This window comes from Oncorhynchus gorbuscha, linkage group LG05 (assembly GCF_021184085.1).
Source record: "Oncorhynchus gorbuscha isolate QuinsamMale2020 ecotype Even-year linkage group LG05, OgorEven_v1.0, whole genome shotgun sequence".
Lineage (NCBI taxonomy): Eukaryota > Metazoa > Chordata > Actinopteri > Salmoniformes > Salmonidae > Oncorhynchus > Oncorhynchus gorbuscha.
In genome coordinates this window covers 84,000,715-84,024,332 of record NC_060177.1, presented here as the reverse complement: position 1 = coordinate 84,024,332, position 23,618 = coordinate 84,000,715, and the positions used below count along the sequence as shown (strand labels likewise).

The 23,618-nt window shown below is 44.5% G+C and overlaps 1 protein-coding gene across 3 annotated transcripts in view; it reads left to right on the top strand.

Moving 5' to 3' along the window:
- Nucleotides 1–23,618, top strand: part of LOC124036592 (serine/threonine-protein kinase TAO3-like) — a 147,582-nt gene that overhangs the window by 87,613 nt on the left and 36,351 nt on the right. For 2 of the 3 annotated variants that reach the window (XM_046351344.1, XM_046351345.1), the window contains exons 6-11: nt 483–528; nt 3,922–4,018; nt 4,789–4,902; nt 6,241–6,332; nt 9,058–9,151; nt 12,201–12,282. In XM_046351344.1, coding sequence (XP_046207300.1) covers nt 483–528; nt 3,922–4,018; nt 4,789–4,902; nt 6,241–6,332; nt 9,058–9,151; nt 12,201–12,282 — 525 coding nt within the window. Of the gene's footprint in view, nt 1–482; nt 529–3,921; nt 4,019–4,788; nt 4,903–6,240; nt 6,333–6,803; nt 6,823–9,057; nt 9,152–12,200; nt 12,283–23,618 lie in introns of those variants that run through there. The other variant, XM_046351346.1, reaches the window with a different exon arrangement.

Below are 23,618 nucleotides of genomic sequence, written 5' to 3'. Positions count from 1 at the left end.
AAAATTGAACAGTAAACATTGCACTCACAAAATAGAGACATTTCAAATGTCATATGATGTCTCTATACAGTGTTGTAATGATGTGCAAATGGTTAAAGTACAAAGGGAAAATAAATCAACATAAATTTGGGTTGTATTTACAATGGTGTTTGTTCTTCACCGATTGGCCTTTTCTTGTGGCAATAGGTCACAAATCTTGTTGCTGTGATGGCACACTGTGGTATTTCATCCAGTAGATATGGGATATGGGAGTTGTTCACCCAGTAGATATGGGAGTTGGGTCTGTGTTATCTGAGTGAAATATGTGTCTTTAATATGGTCATACATTGGGGAGAAGGTTAGGTTAGCTCAGTTTCCACCTCATTTTGTGGGCAGGCTCTCTCTCTTTCTCTCCACCATTCTTTCACACATTGTCTCTCTTCACTCTTTCAATTTTATGTTATAAACTTCTGATCTCTGACCTTTCTCTCTGTCTCTTCCAGCTGGTGATGGAGTACTGCCTAGGCTCCGCATCAGATTTACTAGAGGGTGAGTAGTGCACACACACAGCTCATCCAAAGAACATTTTTGGCTACAAAACAAAACAAAACAAAAATAGCTGGATGCTTTCGGAGCATGTGCTCAATGAATCTATTAACCTGTTGTAACTACCCACCTATCGTTGTCATCATCTGACACTAATTAGCAAAACGCAACGGACATAAATATTACTAGAAAATATTCCTATTCATGAAATCACAAGTGAAATATATTGAAACACAGCTTAGCCTTTTGTTAATCACCCTTTTATCTCAGATTTTGAAAATATGCTTTACAGCCAAAGCAAGACAAGCATTTTTATAAGTTTATTGATAGCCTAGCATAGCATTATGTCCAGCTAGCAGTAGGCAATTTGGTCACGAAAATCAGAAAAGCAATCAAATTATATCGTTTACCTTTGATGAGCTTCGGATGTTTTCACTCACGAGACTCCCAGTTAGATAGAAAATGTTCCTTTTTTCCAAAAATATTATTTTTGTAGGCGAAATAGCTCCGTTTGTTCTTCACGTTTGGCTGAGAAATCGACCGGAAATTGCGGTCACGAAATTCCAAGTTAGCTCCATAATATCGACAGAAACATGGCAAACGTTGTTTATAATCAGTCCTCAAGGTGTTTTTCAAATATCTATTTGATAATATATCAACTGGGTCAGTTGACTTTTCAGTAGGACCGAGAGGAAAAATGGCTACCTCTGTAATTTACGCAAGAATCACTCTGAGAGCCATCAGGTGACCACTTACGCAATATAGTCACTTGCGCTCATTCTTCAACATAAATGTGTGAAACTACGTCAAAATGCTGTAGACACCTTGGGGAATACGTAGAAAAAGTAATCTGGTTCATAGCCCATTCACTGCTCAATAGGGACGCATTGGAACGCAGAGCTTTCAAAACATGAGTCACTTCCGGATAAGATTTTTTCTCAGGCTTTCGCTTGCAATATCAGTTCTGTTATACTCACAGACAATATTTACAGTTTTGGAAACTTTAGAGTGTTTTCTATCCTAAGCTGTTAATTATATGCTTATTCTAGCCTCTTGTCCTGACAAAATATCCCGTTTACTCTGTGAACGTTATTTTTCCAAAAATGAAAATACTGCCCCCTAGTTACAAGACGTTTAATGATTCAACATTCATGGTTAGAGATGAGCCTTTTCTCTAACCTCTCCACTCAATATTCCACTATGAATGTTCCTGTTCAGTCTCCCAACATTCCTGACCTTGCTCCGACTCGTGTGTGTGTGTGTGTGTGTGTGTGTGTGTGTGTGTGTGTGTGTGTGTGTGTGTGTGTGTGTGTGTGTGTGTGTGTGTGTGTGTGTGTGTGTGTGTGTGTGTGTGTGTGTGTGTGTGTGTGTGTGTGTGTGTGTGTGTGTGTGTGTGTGTGTGTGTGTATAATAAATGTCCCTTTTTCAGGACCCTGTCTTTCAAAGATGATTCGTAAAAATCCTAATAACTTCACAGATCTTCATTGTAAAGGGTTTAAACACTGTTTCCCATACTTGTTCAATGAACCATAAACAATTAATGAACATGCACCTGTGGAAGGGTCGTTAAGACACTAACAGCTTTACTCAATTAAGGTCACAGTTATGAAACCTTAGGACACTAAAAAGGCCTTTCTACTGACTCTGAAAAACACCAAAAGAAAGATGCCCAGGGTCCCTACTCATCTGCGTGAACATGCCTTAGGCATGCTGCAAGGAGGCATGAGGACTGCAGATGTGGCCAGGGAAATAAATTGCAATGTCCGTACTGTGAGACGCCTAAGACAGCACTACAGGAAGACAGGACGGACAGCTGATTGTCCTGGCAGTGGCAGACCACATGTAACAACACCCGCACAGGATCGGTACATCCAAACATCACACCTGCGGGACAGGCACAGGATGGCAACAACAACTGCCCGAGTTGCATCAGGAACGCACAATCCCTCCATCAGTGCTCAGACTCTCTGCAATAGGCTGAGAGAGGCTGGACTGAGGGCTTGTAGGCCTGTTGTAAGGCAGGTCCTCACCAGACATCACCGACAACAACGTCAGTGCTCTTCACTGACGAGTCATGGTTTTGTCTCACCAGGGTGATGGTCAGATTCACGTTTATCTTACAAGGAATGAGCGTTACACAGAGGCCTGTACTCGGGAGGGGGATCGATTTGCAGGTGGAGGGTCCGTCATGGTCTGGGGGCGGTGTGTCACCACATCATCGGACTGAGCTTGTTGTCATTGCAGGCAATCTCAATGCTGTGCGTTACAGGGAAGACATCCTCCTCCCTCATGTGGTACCCTTCCTGCAGGCTCATCCTGACATGACCCTCCAGCATGACAATGCCACCAGCCATACTGCTCGTTCTGTGCGGGATTTCCTGCAAGACAGGAATGTTAGTGTTCTGCCATGGCCAGCAAAGAGCCCGGATCTCAATCCCATTGAGCACATCTGGGACCTGTTGGATCGGAGGGTGAGGGCTAGGGCCATTCCCTCAAGAAATGTCCGGGAACTTGCAGGTGCCTTGGTGGAAGAGTGGGGTAACATCTCACAGCAAGAACTGGCAAATCTGGTGCAGTCCATGAGAAGGAGATGCACTGCAGTACTTAATGCAGCTGGTGGCCACACCAGATACTGACTGATACTTTTGATTTGACCCCCTCTTTGTTCAGGGACACATTATTCCATTTCTGTTAGTCACATGTCTGTGGAACTTGTTCAGTTTGTCTGTTGAATCTTGTTATGTTCATACAAATATTTACACATGTTAAGTTTGCTGAAAATAAACACAGTTGACAGTGAGAGGACGTTTCTTTTTTTGCTGAGTTTATATATATATATATATTATATCTATATAGCACTTGTGTTTGTGTCCCATCCTGGCTGTCATGGATATCATTTTAAACACCCATGGTGGTGTGTGTGTGTGAAGTGGTCCTTCTGTAGCTCAGTTGGTAGAGCATGGCGCTTGTAACGCCAGGGTAGTGGGTTCGATCCCCGGGACCACCCATACGTAGAATGTATGCACACATGACTGTAAGTCGCTTAGAGAGACTAATATAGAGAAGTGCTGTTGAAAGTTCTCCACTGTAGTTCCACTTTGCCATTTGACTCCTTGGCAAGGCTTCGCTCTACTAGCCTGGTTCCAGATCTGTTTGCTCTGTCTTAACACCTCTCTGTAGTCATTGCGTTAGCAAGACGGCACAAACAGATCTGGGACCAGGCTATAGTTTTACCAGAGCCCTGAATGTGTTTTATAACCCTAATATCCCAATAGGCAGATGCTGTTGGGGTTGTTTGTGGCTGTGTGTAAATCAGGAAGGGCAGATTACTGTACCCTGTGTCTCTAGATAGCTCTGACGGTTTCCCCTTCTGGTTTATTTTTCTATCCTCTCTAGTTCATAAGAAACCGCTCCAAGAGGTTGAAATTGCTGCCATAACCCATGGTGCCTTGCAGGGACTGGCTTACCTACATTCCCGTAATATGATTCACAGGTGAGTGGTCGGTCGGGTCTACCTGTCTGTTTCCACATTAAAATGTTCCACGACAACAAAATTTGAACTGATGCTGAGACGATAAGTGGTGTCTGTTTTCACAGCTGGGTAATAATGACGTTATCAGAGAACTGTATCAGAGCGGTTATATCTGGCAATCCTTATCTCAGTTCCATGTGCATTCCAACAAGCCCTCTTGAACGTCACTAACGGAAAATGGTATCAAGCCCGTATCATTTTACTACGCTCCCATAAAGACACGTGTTACTCTTTTATTATACACAAATAGGATAGGCATCCACCATTACAGTAGTAATTCCCAAGCACTAAATTCTCTGGCAAGCATTGTTTTACTACACTGATTAAAATGTTCAAAGTTGAGGACAAAATGTCTTAAATAAAAATGATTCCCTACAGAATTTCATGAATTAATTGTAAGGTTTTATGCCTCAAAAGTACACTTTACAAGTGTTCTCTCATTGTTTTCTGTGCTCAAGGAAATGTCTTTATTAATAACCTGGAGTTGTTATTCACAACGTTTCAACCACATTCTTCCTGGAGTTGAGCTCCTGTCATCTGCTTTTTGGATATATATCATAGATAAATAAATAACAAAGAAAGAGAAGTATACTACAAACATATTGTAACACTTTACGGTGTCCGTCTTTATTTGTGCATTCATAAATCCTTTATAAAGGCTACATAATGTGTCATAACAATATCCCACACCCTGACCATGTTGTCCCTTCTCTCTTTCTCGCGCTCTCTAGAGATGTAAAAGCTGGAAACATCCTGCTAACAGAGCCTGGCCTGGTCAAACTGGCAGACTTCGGCTCTGCCTCTATAGCTTCTCCTGCCAACTCCTTCGTAGGAACACCTTACTGGTCAGTACCACCACCACAACACTAACACCTGACTGGTCAGTACCTAACACAACATTAATACCTTACTGGTCAGTACCACCACCACAACACTAACACCTGACTGGTCAGTACCTAACACAACACTAACACCTGACTGGTCAGTACCTACCACAACACTAACACCTGACTGGTCAGTACCACCACCACAACACTAACACCTGACTGGTCAGTACCTAACACAACACTAACACCTGACTGGTCAGTACCTACCACAACACTAACACCTGACTGGTCAGTACCTACCACAACACTAACACCTGACTTGTCAGTACCTAACACAACACTAACACCTGACTGGTCAGTACCTAACACAACACTAACACCTGACTGGTCAGTACCTACCACAACACTAACATCTGACTGGTCAGTACCTAACACAACACTAACACCTGACTGGTCAGTACCTAACACAACACTAACACCTGACTGGTCAGTACCACCACCAACACAACACTAACACCTGACTGGTCAGTACCACCACCACCACAACACTAACACCTGACTGGTCAGTACCTAACACAACACTAACACCTGACTGGTCAGTACCACCACCACCACAACACTAACACCTGACTGGTCAGTACCACCACCACCACTAACACCTGACTGGTCAGTACCACCGCCACCACTAACACCTGACTGGTCAGTACCACCAACACAACACTAACACCTGACTGGTCAGTACCTAACACAACACTAACACCTGACTGGTCAGTACCACCAACACAACACTAACACCTGACTGGTCAGTACCTAACACAACACTAACACCTGACTGGTCAGTACCACCACTAACACCTGACTGGTCAGTACCACCACCACCACTAACACCTGACTGGTCAGTACCACCGCCACCACTAACACCTGACTGGTCAGTACCACTGCTGACACCTGACTGGTCAGTACCACCGCCACCACTAACACCTGACTGGTCAGTACCACTGCTGACACCTGACTGGTCAGTACCACCGCTGACACCTGACTGATCAGTACCACCGCCACCACTAACATCTTACTGGTCAGTACCACCGCCACCACTAACACCTGACTGGTCAGTACCACCACCACAACACTAACACCTTACTGGTCAGTACCACCACCACAACACTAACACCTGACTGGTCAGTACCACCAACACAACACTAACACCTTACTGGTCAGTACCACCACCACCACTAACACCTTACTGGTCAGTACCTAACACAACACTAACACCTTACTGGTCAGTTCCACCACTAACACCTGACTGGTCAGTACCACCACCGCTAACACTTGTGCACGTCCGTCTGTGTGTTCCAGGATGGCCCCAGAAGTGATCCTAGCCATGGATGAGGGTCAGTACGAAGGGAAGATAGACATCTGGTCCCTGGGAATCACCTGCATAGAACTGGGTGAGTTAGCGTACTTCTGTTTTACTGGGAATCACCTGCGTAGAACTGGGTGAGTTAGCATACTTCTGCTTTACTGGGAATCACCTGTGTAGAACTGGGTGAGTTAGCATACTTCTGTTTTACTGGGAATCACCTGTGTAGAACTGGGTGAGTTAGCATACTTCTGTTTTACTGGGAATCACCTGCATAGAACTGGGTGAGTTAGCGTATTTCTGTTTTACTGGGAATCACCTGTGTAGAACTGGGTGAGTTAGCGTACTTCTGTTTTACTGGGAATCACCTGCATAGAACTGGGTGAGTTAGCGTACTTCTGTTTTACTGGGAATCACCTGCATAGAACTGGGTGAGTTAGCGTATTTCTGTTTTACTGGGAATCACCTGCATAGAACTGGGTGAGTTAGCATACTCCTGTTTTACTGGGAATCACCTGCGTAGAACTGGGTGAGTTAGCGTACTCCTGTTTTACTGGGAATCACCTGCATAGAACTGGGTGAGTTAGCGTACTCCTGTTTTACTGGGAATCACCTGCATAGGACTACGTTACTTTATTAATTACATTTACATTTTAGTCGTTAAGCAGATGCTCTTAGTCAGAGCATTGGTTGGAGGTTTATCCTCTTTGACACCCTGTAGAGCAGAAAGCCTGCAACTAACCCTCTCAGCTTCCAGTGTAGAAATGATTTTGGACATATCAGGAGGCATCGTTAATTGTTAGTACAACCTACTGTTTTGACCTGCTTCAGAATGTCAAACAAATAGACATACAGTTGAAGGAGGAGTAAGGGGGAGCCAGGAGGGAGAGAGGAAGGGGAGAGCTGGGAAGGGGAGAGGATGGGAGGAGGAGGAAGGGAGAGCCAGGAGGGGGAGAGGAAGGGGAGAGCTGGGAAGGGGAGAGGATGGGAGGAGGGGGAAGGGAGAGCCAGGAGGGGGAGTAAGAGTGGAGAAAATACAGTTGAAGCAGAAGTTTACGTACACCTTAGCCAAATACATTTATACTCAGTTTTTCACAGTTCCTGACATTTAATCCTAGTAAAAATTCCCTGTCTTAGGTCAGTTAGGATAACCACTTTATTTTAAGAATGTTAAATGTCAGAATAATAGTAGAGAGAGTGATTTATTTCAGAAGTTATTTATTTCGTCACATTTCTAGTGGGTCATAAGTTTACATACACTCAATTAGTATTTGGTAGCAATGCCTTTAAATTGTTTAACTTGGGTCAAATGTTTTGGGTAGCCTTCCACAAGCTTCCCACAATAAGTTGGGTGAATTTTGGCCCATTCCTCCTGACAGAGCTGGTGTAACTGAGTCAGCCTCCTTGCTCGCACACGCCTTTTCAGTTCTGCCTACACATTTTCTATAGGGTTGAGGTCAGGGCTTGACTTTTTGTCTTTAAGCCATTTTGCCACAACTTTGGAAGTATGCTTGGGGTCATTGTCCATTTGGAAGACCCATTTGCGACCAAGATTTAACTTCCTGACTGATGTCTTGAGATGTTGCTTCAATTTTTCCACATTATCTTCCTCCTTCATGATTCCATCTATTTTGTGAAGTGCACCAGTCCCTTCTGCAGCAGAGCACCCCCACAACATGAAGCTGCCACCCCCGTGCTTCACGGTTGGGATGGTGTTCTTCAGCTTGCCAGCATCCCCCTTTTTCCTCCAAACATAACCATGGTCATTATGGCCAAACAGTTCTATTTTTGTTTCATCAGACCAGAGGACATTTCTCCAAAAAGTATGATCTTTGTCCCCATGTGCAACTGCAAACCATAGTCTGGATTTGTTATAGAGGTTTTGGAGCAGTGGCTTCTTCCTTGCTGAGCGACCTTTCTGGTTATGTCGATATAGGACTCGTTTTACTGTGGATATAGATACTTTTGTACCTGTTTCCTCCAGCATCTTCACAAGGTCCTTTGCTGTTGTTCTGGGATTGATTTGCACTTTTCGCACCAAAGTACGTTCATCTCTAGGAGACAGAATGCGTCTCCTCCTGAGCGGTATGACGGCTGCGTGGTCCCATGGTATTTACATGCGTACAATTGTTTCTACAGATAAATGTGGTACCTTCAAGTTTTTTTAAATTGCTCCCAAGGATGAACCAGACTTGTGGAGGTCTACAATTTATCTTTCTGAGGTCTTGGCTGATTTCTTTTGATTTTCCCAAGATATCAATCAAAGAGGTACTGAGTTTGAAGGTAGGCCTTGAAATACATCCACAGGTACACCGCCAATTGACTCAAATGATGTCTGTTTAAAAGGCACAGTCAACTTAGTGTAGGTAAACTTCTGACCCACTGGAATTGTGATACAGTGAATTAGTGAAGTGAAGTAATCTGTCTGTAAACAATTGTTGGAAAAATTACTTGTGTCATGCACAAAGTAGATGTCCTAAACTATAGTTTGTTAACAAGACATTTGTGGAGTGGTTGAAAAAGGAGTTTTAATGACTCCAACCTAAGTGTATGTAAACTTCCGACTTCAACTGTAGCTACACCATCTGGCGAGAGGAATGACACTCCTTCTCATTGTTGCTCAGTCCTGTTTTTCATGTGATTTAGTGTGGCCCTTTATCTATTTCAGACACTGCATGTGAAATTGCACTCACTCACTGACACTTATATACAAACAGACAGATAATGGGAATTACTAGGTCAGTAGTATCTCTTATCTTTCGTATTGGTCAACAAGATATGAACTCCCTCCTAACTCTCTCTCCCCTCCATAGCGGAACGGAAACCTCCGCTGTTCAACATGAATGCTATGAGTGCCTTATATCACATTGCCCAGAACGACTCTCCCACGCTGCAGTCTAACGAGTGGTAAGTCATCACCATCCCTCCACTGAGCTGTGTGACCACACACACACACACACACACACACACACACACACACACACACACACACACACACACACACACACACACACACACACACACACACACACACACACACACACACACACACACACACACACACACACACACACACACAACTTTTCGCAGTCCTGGAATTCCCAGTCAAAGTACACTACATGACCAAAAGTATGTGGACACCTGCTCGTCATTCCAAAATCATGGGCATTAATGTGGAGTTGGTCCCCCTTTTGCTGCTATAACAGCCTCCAATCTTCTGGGAAGGCTTTCCACTAGATGTTGGAATGTTGCTGCTGGGCCTTGCTTCCATTCAGCCACAAGAGCATAAGTGAGGTTGGGCACTGATGTTGGGTGATTAGGCCTGACTCGCAGTCGGCATTCCAATTCATCCCAAAGGTGTTCGATGGGATTGAGGTCAGGGCTCCGTGCTGGCCTGTCAAGTTCTTCCACACCGATCTCAAGAAACCTCTGTATGGATCTCGCTTTGTGAACGGGGGCATTATCATGCTGAAACAGGAAAGGGCCTTCCCCAAACTGTTTCCCCAAAGTTGGAAGCACAGAATCATCTAGAATGTCATTGTATGCTGTAGCATTTAAATTTCCATGCACTGGAATTAAGGGGCTTAGCCCCCTACACCATGAAAAACAGCCCCAGACCATTATTCCTCCTCCACCAAACTTTACAGTTGGCATTATGCATTCGGCCAGGTAGCATTATCCTGGTATCCGCCAAACCCAGATTCATCCGTCGGACTGCCAAATGGTGAAGTGTGATTTATAACTCCAGAAAACGCATTTCCACTGCTCCATAATCCAATGGTGGCGAGCTTTACACCACTCCAACCAACACTTGGCATTGTGCATGGTGTTCTTAGGCTTGTGTGTGGCTGCTCGGCCATGGAAACCCATTTCATGAAACTCCCAACGAGCAGTTATTGTGCTGATGTTGTGCACTATGTTGTCCCGTTCTGTGAGCTTGTGTGGCCTACCACTTCGCGTCTGAGTCATTGTTGCTCCTAGACGTTTCCACGTCACAATAGCAGCAATTACAATTGACCTGGGCAGCTCTTGTAGGGCAGAAATTTGACAAACTGACTCGTTGGAAAGGTGGCATCCTATGGCGGTGCCAAGTTGAAAGTCACTGAGATCTTCAGTAAGGCCATTCTACTGCCAATGTTTGTTTATGGAGATTGCATGGCTGTGTGATTTATTTTATACAACAGGTGTGTATGAAATAGCCAAATCCACTAATTTGAAGGGGTGTACACATACTTTTGTATATATAGTGTATGTTATGTAATTACCTGAGGGGCCTAGCTGAGGCCTATTTAAAGAATCAGGCTCAAGTACACAGGCTTCTACTGTAATCTACCATTCACCAAACCACACTCCGTAGGACGGAGAGGGGGATGGAGAGAGATAGACAGGGAACGAGGCAGGGAGAGAGGGATGGAGAGAGACAGACAGATGGATGGTTATGGAGGGAGCGAGGCAGGGAGAGAGGAAGGGGGAGAGGGATGATGGAGAGAGACAGGGAACGAGGCAGGGGGAGAGGGATGATGGAGAGAGACAGATAGATGGATGGTTATGGAGGGAGGAAGGGGGAGAGAGGGATGATGGAGAGAGACAGACAGATGGATGGTTATGGAGGGAGCGAGGCAGGGAGAGAGGGATGATGGAGAGGGACAGGGAACGAGGCAGGGGGAGAGGGATGATGGAGAGGGACAGATAGATGGATGGTTATGGAGGAAGCTAGGCAGGGAGAGGGATGATGGAGAGAGACAGACAGATGGATGGTTATGGAGGGAGCGAGGCAGGGAGAGAGGGATGATGGAGAGAGACAGATAGATGGATGGTTATTGAGGGAGCGAGGCAGGGAGAGAGACAGATAGATGGATGGTTATGGAGGAAGAGAGGAAGGGAGAGAGGGATGATGGAGAGAGACAGGCAGATGGATGGTTATGGAGGAAGCGAGGCAGGGAGAGAGGAGGGGAGAGAGACAGACAGATGGTATGGAGGGAGCGAGGCAAGGGGAGAGACGGGAGGATGGAATGAAAGAAGGAAGAGGGATGCAGAAAGACAGGCAGCAAGCCCCACTTTCCGATGGTGCAATGACTGGCATAGAAGGAAGATCCAGTCGAATATTACTCTACATGTCAACATTTACAATGGCATGGCACTACACCCACTTTACAGTAGTATCTCACCATAAAGGTGGGAGTTTGTACTCTACTTGACCCAAGATAGATATAGGACTTATATGGCTCTAGGAATACATTCCTTTCAACAAATACAGTTCCTTATACTACAGCTGAAACAAGTGGCAGCATACGTCACTCTTTACAAGGGGATTTTCCTGAAGGTGAAAGTGTTTTTTCATCGTCCATGTTCCGTACTGAACAGTGCTACTCATTGTTCTCCAGTGTAGGAGTCAATGTGGCAGTTGTGAAACCTTAAGCAAGCAGATTCACAAGTAGCGCTCACTCTCCAAGAAATGAGAGTTTGATTTTCTATTCATTTATTTCTGTGGGTGCCCCCGTGTCAGTGTGTTGTTGGATGTGTTTCAAACAGGCCTCTGGCATTAACATAGTCTCTCAGAGCTGAAACTAGCAGAAACATCACCATGCAGCGTTAGTCATGTTGACAAGCAATACAGGTGCTCTCTTAACCCTGACTCAGTGTATACTACTGAATGTATGACACATTGACAGATGATTGAAAGTGACAGCTTTATGTCTTTATGCTTGTTTCAACATTTAGAAAACTATGTGGACTGTATGATGTACCCATGCAAAGAGTTTGATAATGGACTTTCAATAACACTGACAAACATGGTGAATAACTATAGAAGCACCGCTTGGCCCTGACTCTGGTTTGAAAGGTGGGAAAGTGGATGTTGACTACTATTGCCTATAGTGCCTGGCTTAATCATTGTTGTATTCTGTGTTCTTCCGTCCCTCCGCTCCACCTCTCCACCCCTCTGTCCTTCTTCGAGGTCGGACCCCTTCCGGAGCTTCGTTGACTGCTGCCTCCTCAAAATTCCTCAGGACAGACCCTCGTCTGGGGAGCTGCTGAGAGTGAGTGCACTTCCTGTTATTTCTGACACCTCACTTCCTGTGTCAGTCTCTCAAAGACCATCTGGATGTGTGCATCCTAAATGGTATCCTATTCACTATATAGTGCACTACTTTTGACCAGAGCCCTATGGGTAGTAGTGCACTAAGAAGGGAATAGGGTGGCATTTTGGACACATATCGATGACTCACTGCCTCCCACAGCTCTAGAGAAAATATTAATCAAAGATTCCACAGCGGTTATTCCACACACATACACGCACACACTGGTTCCACAGGGGTTAGGGTTTTGTGTTTTTGAACTTTATTTGACATTTTCTGCTGTGCTACACCTCGTGTTAGATGTTGATAAAGCTTCAAGTGTAAGCTTGCCTGTCTGTGGACTCACTAAAGATTCTGACCAAGCCCCCTTGACGCACAATGAAAGCTGAAGTCAGCCCCCATAGACCCCCTTGAGTTAGAGCTCAAAAGCACAGTCACACAGTCTTTGTCATTTGTACGTCCTGATCTGCCAATACACTGTGCTCACCTGTGTTCATTGTGTGCGTGTGTGTAAGACAAAGATGGCTCGGACAGACATGGCAGCTCTGCTTCTAGCTCCTAAGCAACTTTGCAGTATTTGTTTTTTTGTGCGTGTTATTTCATACATTATTAGCCCAGAATGTTTTTTGTGTTATTACATACAGACTGAAAGAACTTTTGAATATCAGAGCGGCGGTAACTCACCACCATTACAACCGGGAATACGACTTTCCCAAATTGGATCCTTTGTTCTTACATCCCAAGGCAATTTAACTTATCCCAGAGGCCGCTACAAGATACCGCCGGCTGAGAAGAGGTATTAGGATTGGACTTCTAGTCCCACTCAGGAGGCGTGCACACCATCCACCGCTTCCGAATATATTACTTGCTAATGTTCAGTCTCTGGGTAATAAAGTAGATGAGCTCAGGGCGAGGATCTCCTTCCAGAGAAACATCAGGGACTGTAACATACAACATACTCTGTTTCACGGAATGATGGCTCTCTCGGGATATACTGTGCCCGTCCATACAGCCAGCTGGGTTCTCAGTACATCGCGCAGACAAGAATAAAGAACTATCCGGGAAGAAGAAAGGCGTGGGTGTATGTTCCATGATTAACTACTCATGGTTGATTGTGATAACATACAGAAACTCAAGTCCTTTTGTTCACCCGACCTAGAAATACCTCACAATCAAATGCCGACCCTATTTTCTTCCAAGAGAATTATCTTTGGTTGTAGTCACAGCAGTGTATATTCCCCTTCAAGCCGATACCACGACGGCCCTCATGGAACTACACTGGATTTTGTGCAACCACATATCCTGAGGCCGGGGATTTTAACGAAACAAATTTAAGGAAAACGCTACCGAAGTTCTATCAGCACATTGACTCTAGTACTTGCGCTGCTAAAACACTCGAGCACTGCTACTCCAACTTCTGGGATGCCTACAAGGCCCTCCCCCGCCCTCCCTTGGGCAAGTCAGATCATAATTTTGCTCATCCCTTCCCATATACCAGAAACTCAAGCAGGAAGTACCCGTGCTAAGGTCTATTCATTGCTGGTCTGACCAATCGGAATCCATGATTTTAAGATTATTTTGATCACTCAGACTGGGATATGTTCCGGCTAGCCTCTGAGAATAACATTGATGTATACACTGACATGGTGACTGAGTTTGTCAGGAAGTGTATAGCGGCTGTTTTTCCCACTGTGAATATTAGAACCTACCCAAATCAGGAACCGTGGCTAGATGGGAGCATTCACGCAAAACTGGAAGAGCAAACCACCGCATTTAACCATAGCAAGGTGACTGGAAATATGGTTGAATACAAACAGTGTAGTTATTATAATGCAATCAAACAGTCAAAATGTCAGTACAAAGTGGAATCGCAATTCAATGGCTCAGACACAATGCCTGTGGAAGGGTCTGCAGACTATCATGGATTACAAAGGGAAAACCAGCCAGGTCGAGGACACCGACGTCTTGCTCCCGGACAAGCTAAACACCTTCGCCCTCTTTGAGGATGACACAGTGCCACCCACGCGACCCACTCCCACGGACTGTTGCTTCTCGTTCTCCGTGGCGGACGTGAAAAATACATTGAAACGTGTTAACCCTCGAAAGTCTGCCGGCCCAGACTGCATCCCCAGCCCCGTCCTCAGAGCATGCACAGACCAGCTGGCTGGAATGTTTACGGACATATTCAATCTCTCTCTATCCCAGACTGTCCCTACTTGCTTCAAGATGTCCACTATTGTTCCTGTACCCAAGAAAGCAAAGGTAACTAATCTAAATGACTATTGTCTCGTAGCACTCACTTCTGTCATGAAGTGCTTTGATAGGCTAGTTAAGGATCACCTCTACCTTACCTGACACCCTACAGCCACTTCAATTTGCATATCCGCCCCAATAGATCCACAGACGATGCAATCGCCATCGCACTGCACACTTCCCTATCCCATCTGGACAAGAGGAATACCTATGTAAGAATGCTGTTTATTGACTATAGCACAGCCTTCAACACCATAGTACCTCCAAGCTCATCATTAAGATCATGGCCCTGTGTCTGAACCCCGCCCTGTGCAACTGGGTCCTGGACTTCAGCCAACCCCAGATGGTGAACGTATGAAACAACTGATCCTCAACACTGGGGCCCCACAAGGGTGCATGCTCAGCCCCCTCTTGTACTCTCTGTTCACCCATGACTGCGTGGCCATGCATGCCTAAACTCAATTATCCAATTTTTAGACGACACATCAGTTGTAGGCCTGATTACCAACAATGACGAGACAGCCTTCAGGGAGGAGGTGAGGGCCCTAGCAGAGTAGTGCCAGGAAAATAACGTCAACTAAATGAAGGAGCTGATCGTGGACTTCAGGAAACAGCAGAGAGAGCATGTCCCTATCCACATCGATGGGACTTCAGTGGAGAAGGTGCAAACCTTCAAGTTCCTCCGCGTACACATCACCGACGATCTGAATTGGTCCACCCACACAGACAGTGTGGTGAAGAAGCCGTAACAGCAGCTCTTCAACCTCAGGCGGCTGAAGAAATTTGTCCCATCAAATCAAAGTTTATTTTTCACGTGTGCTTTTCACGTGCGCTGAATACAACCTTACAGTAAAATGCTTACTTACACGCTCTAACTAATAGTGCAACAAAAGGTATTAGGTGAACAATGGGTAGGTAAAGAAATTAAAACAACATTAAAAATACAGGCTATATACAGTAGCAATGCTACATACAGTGCCTTGCGAAAGTATTTGGCCCCCTTGAACTTTGCGACCTTTTGCCACATTTCAGGCTTCAAACATAAATATATAAAATATGTATTTTTTGTGAAGAATCAACAACAAGTGGGACACAATCATGAAGTGGAACGACATTTATTAGATATTTCAAACTTTTTTAACAAATCAAAAACTGAAAAATTGGGCGTGCAAAATTATTCAGCCCCTTTACTTTCAGTGCAGCAAACTCTCTCCAGAAGTTCAGTGAGGATCTCTGAATGTTCCAATGTTGACCTAAATGACTAATTATGATAAATACAATCCACCTGTGTGTAATCAAGTCTCTGTATAAATGCACCTGCACTGTGATAGTCTCAGAGGTCTGTTAAAAGCGCAGAGAGCATCATGAAGAACAAGGAACACACCAGGCAGGTCCGAGATACTGTTGTGAAGAAGTTTAAAGCCGGATTTGGATACAAAAAGATTTCCCATGCTTTAAACATCCCAAGAAGCACTGTGCAAGCGCTAATATTGAAATGGAAGGAGTATCAGACCACTGCATATCTACCAAGACCTGGCCGTCCCTCTAAACTTTCAGCTCATACAAGGAGAAGACTGATCAGAGATGCAGCCAAGAGGCCCATGATCACTCTGGATGAACTGCAGAGATCTACAGCTGAGGTGGGAGACTCTGTCCATAGGACAACAATCAGTCGTATATTGCACAAATCTGGCCTTTATGGAAGAGTGGCAAGAAGAAAGCCATTTCTTAAAGATATCCATAAAAAGTGTCGTTTAAAGTTTGCCACAAGCCACCTGGGAGACACACCAAACATGTGGAAGAAGGTGCTCTGGTCAGATGAAACCAAAATTGAACTTTTTGGCAACAATACAAAACGTTATGTTTGGTGTAAAAGCAACACAGCTCATCACACTGAACACACCATACCCACTGTCAAACATGGTGGTGGCAGCATCATGGTTTGGGCCTGCTTTTCTTCAGCAGGGACAGGGAATATGGTTAAAATTGATGGGAAGATGGATGGAGCCAAATACAGGACCATTCTGGAAGAAAACCTGATGGAGTCTGCAAAAGACCTGAGACTGGGATGGAGATTTGTCTTCCAACAAGACAATGATCCAAAACATAAAGCAAAATCTACAATGGAATGGTTAAAAAATAAACATATCCAGGTGTTAGAATGGCCAAGTCAAAGTCCAGACCTGAATCCAATCGAGAATCTATGGAAAGAACTGAAAACTGCTGTTCACAAATGCTCTCCATCCAACCTCACTGAGCTCGAGCTGTTTTGCATGGAGGAATGGGAAAAAAATTCAGTCTCTCGATGTGCAAAACAGATAGAGACATACCCCAAGCAACTTACAGCTGTAATCGCAGCAAAAGGTGGCGCTACAAAGTATTCAAATCAAATCAAATCAAATCAAATTTTATTTGTCACATACACATGGTTAGCAGATGTTAATGCGAGTGTAGCGAAATGCTTGTGCTTCTAGTTCCGACAATGCAGTGATAACCAACAAGTAATCTAACTAACAATTCCAAAACTACTGTCTTATACACAGTGTAAGGGGATAAGGAACATGTACATAAGGATATATGAATGAGTGATGGTACAGAGCAGCATACAGTAGATGGTATCGAGTACAGTATATACATATGAGATGAGTATGTAGACAAAGTAAACAAAGTGGCATAGTTAAAGTGGCTAGTGATACATGTGTTACATAAGGATGCAGTCGATGTTGTAGAGTACAGTATATACATATGTATATGAGATGAATAATGTAGGGTAAGTAACATTATATAAGGTAGCATTGTTTAAAGTGGCTAGTGATATATTTACATCATTTCCCATCAATTCCCATTATTAAAATGGCTGGAGTTGGGTCAGTGTCAATGACAGTGTGTTGGCAGCAGCCACTCAATGTTAGTGGTGGCTATTTAACAGTCTGATGGCCTTGAGATAGAAGCTGTTTTTCAGTCTCTCGGTCCCAGCTTTGATGCACCTGTACTGACCTCGCCTTCTGGATGATAGCGGGGTGAACAGGCAGTGGTTCGGGTGGTTGATGTCCTTGATGATCTTTATGGCCTTCCTGTAACAACGGGTGGTGTAGGTGTCCTGGAGGGCAGGTAGTTTGCCCCCGGTGATGCGTTGTGCAGTCCTCACTACCCTCTGGAGAGCCTTACGGTTGAGGGCGGAGCAGTTGCCGTACCAGGCGGTGATACAGCCCGCCAGGATGCTCTCGATTGTGCATCTGTAGAAGTTTGTGAGTGCTTTTGGTGACAAGCCGAATTTCTTCAGCCTCCTGAGGTTGAATAGGCGCTGCTGCGCCTTCTTCACGACGCTGTCAGTGTGAGTGGACCAATTCAGTTTGTCTGTGATGTGTATGCCGAGGAACTTAAAACTAGCTACCCTCTCCACTACTGTTCCATCGATGTGGATAGGGGGGTGTTCCCTCTGCTGTTTCCTGAAGTCCACAATCATCTCCTTAGTTTTGTTGACGTTGAGTGTGAGGTTATTTTCCTGACACCACACTCCAAGGGCCCTCACCTCCTCCCTGTAGGCCGTCTCGTCGTTGTTGGTAATCAAGCCTACCACTGTTGTGTCGTCCGCAAACTTGATGATTGAGTTGGAGGCGTGCGTGGCCACGCAGTCGTGGGTGAACAGGGAGTACAGGAGAGGGCTCAGAACGCACCCTTGTGGGGCCCCCGTGTTGAGGATCAGCGGGGAGGAGATGTTGTTGCCTACCCATCTGTCATATTAACTTAAAGGGGCTGAATAATTTTGCACGCCCAATTTTTCAGTTTTTGATTTGTTAAAAAAGTTTGAAATATCCAATAAATGTCGTTCCACTTCATGATTGTGTCCCCACTTGTTGTTGATTCTTCACAAAAAAATACAGTTTTATATCTTTGTTTGAAGCCTGAAATGTGGCAAAAGGTCGCAAAGTTCAAGGGGGCTGAATACTTTCGCAAGGCACTGTACACTGGTTAGTTAGGCTGGTTGAGGTAGTATGTATATATATATTGTTATATATTACTACACTGTTGAATCTAGGAACACAAGCATTTTGCTACACCCTCAATAACATCTGCTAAATATGTGTATGTGACCAATAATTTTATTTGATTTTGTGTGTTAATTTGTGCATGTTGTGTTCATTGTGTGCCTGGCTGTGTAATGGAGAGTTGATATTTTAGTTTGTTTGGCCGACAGGTAATCCGAACTGCCTGCTAAGGGTTTTACGTTCTTGATTAGTTGTCACTCTCACTCTCCAGGGTTCCAGCCAGGGGGCTTGTCATCTGGCTGCCCAGGGAGTGTAGGGGTTAGTAGGCTGGAGAGGATGAGACAGTGGGGGGCTAGTCTGGAGCTCTGGGTGTATGTGTACCTTTAGGTGGAGATCTAGGATCAGCTTTTCCTCCCCCAAATCCTGACCTTAATGAATTATTATAACCTTAACTATTAGTGAGGCTGACCTTGGGCCAGTGCCTAGTAGGCAACTTCCTCCTAATCTGAGTCGGGCAGGGGGTATCCACATCACTGCCCCTCGAGCCCCTAATTAAAACACACACGCTCATTGCCCGCCGCCCCTCTTTGAGCTCTTTAGGAGTCAGGTCACTAATCTGTGTGCCCCTGTGCTGTCAACAGATGCTTTCCCTTCAGGTTCCACTTCCACTGAGTGAGAATATTACAGACTCTCTATTATTATAACAGTGAGAGGTTAGCATATTTTAGGGTTATGAAATTTGTGTGTCTAACTTTCTCACTCGTCGTTATTCACGATTCATTCAGGATTATCTATAATCGTGGTAGCATCCACATTAACATAGATGTGTTTAGGAACATATTATATTCTTATTTACTATAAAAGTGGCATGATACATTTTTTATGATTCATTTCTACTGGGCACAAAATAATGTGAAACACAACCCCCCAAAAAAACAGCAAATGTATCTCATTCTTTCCTTTTCCCCTTCTCTCTCCAAGCCCCCTGGTCCATGGGAGCTCTCATTCTCTCACTCACTTGTTCAGTCCCTCTCTCCATCTCTCTCTCTCTCTTTCTCGCTCTCCGTCCGTTTGTTTGAAAACGGGAAAATGTGTCATCTCTATTTCCAGAGTATGATGTCATCAGTGTGCTGCTGAATGAGAGAGTACTTTACATTACATTACCCAGCCAGTATCTGTCAAATAGGTGTGCAGGGAGACACACAGGCATTGCATACATCACATTTCATTTAGCAAATATTTTGTTGTGTGTGGGTGGGTGGTGGCTTGAGCCTTTTGGGGGCCCAAAACAAGAATTGGTTGGTGGGCCCCCTACCTCACGGCAAAACATTTTAGTTGTCCGCCTCTTGGCGGTGGATCATTTTTCCATGGGACGTAGAGAAAATGTGCAGTTTTAAAGCAAGTTTTCTGCAATTTTATAACACATTTCATGCAATTCTACCCGTGGAGAGACATTTTTGCAATTCCTTAGCTAATTTGCTGCAATTGTCCACATTTAGTATTGACTTATGCCATGTCAGTATGATATCTGAGTGAGAATGACTAACAAAATCAATGGGGGTGTGGGGGCGGGCTACCGCTCTGTCCCATATGTCCTTTAGTCTATATAGGATGTATTCCTGCTATAAACCTAGATAGGGACTTTATCTAGGTTGAATAACCCACAGGCGCCCTCTAGTGACCAATGGACAATAGAGATTTTCTTTCAGAGAGAAATCACATGTATTGATACATACAGTACCAGTCAAAAGTTTGGACACACCTACTCATTCCAGGGTTTTTCTTTATTTGTACTATTGTCTACATTGTAGAATAATAGTGAAGACATCAAAACTATGAAATAACACATATGGAATCATAACCAAAAAAGTGTTAAACAAATCAAAATATATTTTATATATGAGATTCTTCAAAGTAGCCACCCTTTTCCTTGATGACAGCTTTGCACACTCTAGGCATTCTCTCAACCAGCTTCATGAGGTAACCTGGAATGCATTTCAATTAACAGGTGTGCCTTGATAAAAGTTCATTTGTAGAATTTCTTTCCTTCTTAATGTTGTGACAAGGTAGGGATGGTATACAGAAGATAGCCCTAATTGGTAAAATACCAAGTCCATATTATGACAAGAACAGCTCAAATAAGCAAAGAGAAATTACAATCTGTCATTACTTTAAGACATGAAGGTCAGTCAAACTGGAGGTTCTTCAAGTGCAGTCACAAAAACCATAAAGCGCTATGATGAAACTGGCTCATGAGGACTGCCATAGGAAAGGAAGACCCAGAGTTACCTATGCTGTAGAGGATAAGTTAATAAGAGTTACCAGCCTCAGAAATTGCACCCAAATAAATGGTTCACTGAGTTCAAGTAACAGACTCATCTCAATATCAACTGTTCAGAGGAGACTGCGTGAATCAGGCCTTCATGGTTGAATTGCTGCTTGGGCCAAGAAACACAAGCAATGGACCGGTGGAAATCTGTCCTTTTGGGACATATTTGAGATTTTTGGAGTAGGTAAATGGATGATCTCCGCATGTGTGGTTCCCACTATGAAGCATGGAGGAGGAGTGATGGTGTGGGGTTGCTTTGCTGGTGACAGTTGGTGATTTTTTTTTTTTTTACTTCAAGGCACACTTAACCGATCATCACCGATCCTCCACCAAATTTCACAGTGGGTGCGAGGCACTGTGGCTTGTAGGCCTCTCCAGGTCTCGCACCCACTGTATTTTGAGACAGACGCCTCACAAGTCTTCAACTGGCAGCTTCATTAAATAGTACCCACAAAACGCCAATCTCAATGGTCCTCATGGGCCCTGACCTCGAACTCAGGGGTCCCAAACTTCTTTGGCCCACGACCCCAACCATGTGAAAAACATTATGGAATTAACAGCCAATGTTATCTTTTTTTATTTGGGGCTATGGAAGTCAATTGAAAAACATTCTAACAGTATTTCTGATTGTCTTTTCAACTCACCATCACATACTTTTAATGTGGGGCTATGACAGTAACTAGCTCACTACCACTAATGAGATGGATGTCTTTGATGCAAGTCGCATCAGAGCTTCTCAAAGTCTGGGCAGTCGACAGAGCTCACCTTAACTCTGCGGTCACATCCAACCTGGATGGATATGTAGTTTTAATGCAGACGAGAGTACTGAATCCAGCTTCACATAGATATGAGCTGGTGAAGGTTACCATGCGTTTTATGGTGCTATAAGACACCTGGGAACTCTTAAAAATACAAGGTGGAAGCATGATGTCAGTGATCTTAAGGTCGGAAAGTCAGAGCTCTAGAAAGAGGGCCAAGATTCAGATTTCCCAGTTGTTGTGAACGCACTGACGTTGGAATTCTGAGATTTCAGAGTTCCCAGTTGTTTTGAACGCAGCAGGGTGACCCCGACAGGGTGACCCCAACAGGGTATTCCCGACAGGGTGATCCCGACAGGGTGACCCCAACAGGGTATTCCCGACAGGGTGATCCCGACAGGGTGACCCCGACAGGGTGACCCCAACAGGGTATTCCCGACAGGGTGATCCCGACAGGGTGACCCCGACAGGGTGACCCCGAAAGGGTATTCCCGACAGGGTATTTATTCCCTTTGAGTCATGAACCAAAACTCCTCTGTAGTGACCCGTGAATGTATTCAGTCACATAACGGCTCGATCAGCTGTTTAATTTCACTTACCGGCATGTCAACTGAGCCACGGTCACAGTCAAATGAATTAGGAAGTAGGTCCCAAAGTGCCCTTTCAGGTGTTGGAGGTGAGCAGTCATCACTCGTGTGGGACACTTACTGATGCTGTTTTCTATTGGAAACATGCACAGCCGAGGGTAGGGGGCATGGCTCGCTTTTAAAAGACTCTGTCCAATAAGAATGATATAATCTGAATCCACTGATTCAGTCACTCATCTGTAGAATGTGTTTGTATTTCCACTGCATGCTTGCATTCAGTTCATTCAGTTGACCAAATATGTATGTTACATAGGCAAGGAGATACATTTTATTTTCATTACAAAGAAAGTCAGCCAAGTCTGTTTTTATAGATCCATTGTGAATGACAACAGTTATTCTCTCAATGCGAAAAATCTTTCCAACACTCCCCCTCGATAACTACCATGCCTCGGTATGGAATAGAGCATTGTGCTGCTCTGATCCCATATCTAAACGCAACATGCAACAGTTCATGTAAGGCAATCGGTCACAGATACCTTGTGACCACCATTTGCCTCATGCAACGCGACACATCTCCTTCACACAGAGTTTATCAGGCTGTTGATTGTGACCTGTGGAATGTTGTCCCACTCCTCTTCAATGGCTATGCGAAGTTATTGGATATTGGCCGGAGACATGGGGTCTTGCATTCGTTGTCTGTAATTTATGCCTGCCCATACCATAACCCCACCGCCACCATGGGACACTATTTACATTAGCAAACCACTCGCCCGCAAAACGCCATACACGCTGTCTGCCATTTGCCCGGTACAGTTGAAATCGGGATGCATCCATGAAGAGTTCACCTCTCCAGCACGCCAGTGGCCATTAACGGTGAGAATTTGCCCCCTGAAGTCTGTTACGACGCCGAACTGTAGTCAAGTCAAGACCCTGGTGAGGGCGACGAGCATGCAGATGAGCTTCCCTGAGAGAGTTTCTGACAGTTTGTTCAGAAATGATTTGTTTGTTTCATCAGCTGTCTGAGTGGCTGGTCTCCGACGTTCCCAGAGGTGAACAAGCCAGATGTAGAGGTCCTGGTTACACGTGGTATGCTGTTGTGTAGCCAGTTGGACACCTTGCCAAATTCTCTAAAATGAATTTGGAGGCGGCTTATGGTAGAGAAATTAACATGACGTTTTCTGGCAAACGCTCTGGTGGACATTCCTGCAGTCAGCATGCCAATTGCACGCTCCCTCAACATTTTGAGACGTTTGTGGCATTGTTGTTACAAAACTGCCCAATGTGCACCTGTGTAATAATCATGGTTTTGCAACAGCTAATGGGGATCCTAATAAAATACCAAATGCCGTTTTGATCATCTTCTTGATATGTCACACCTGTC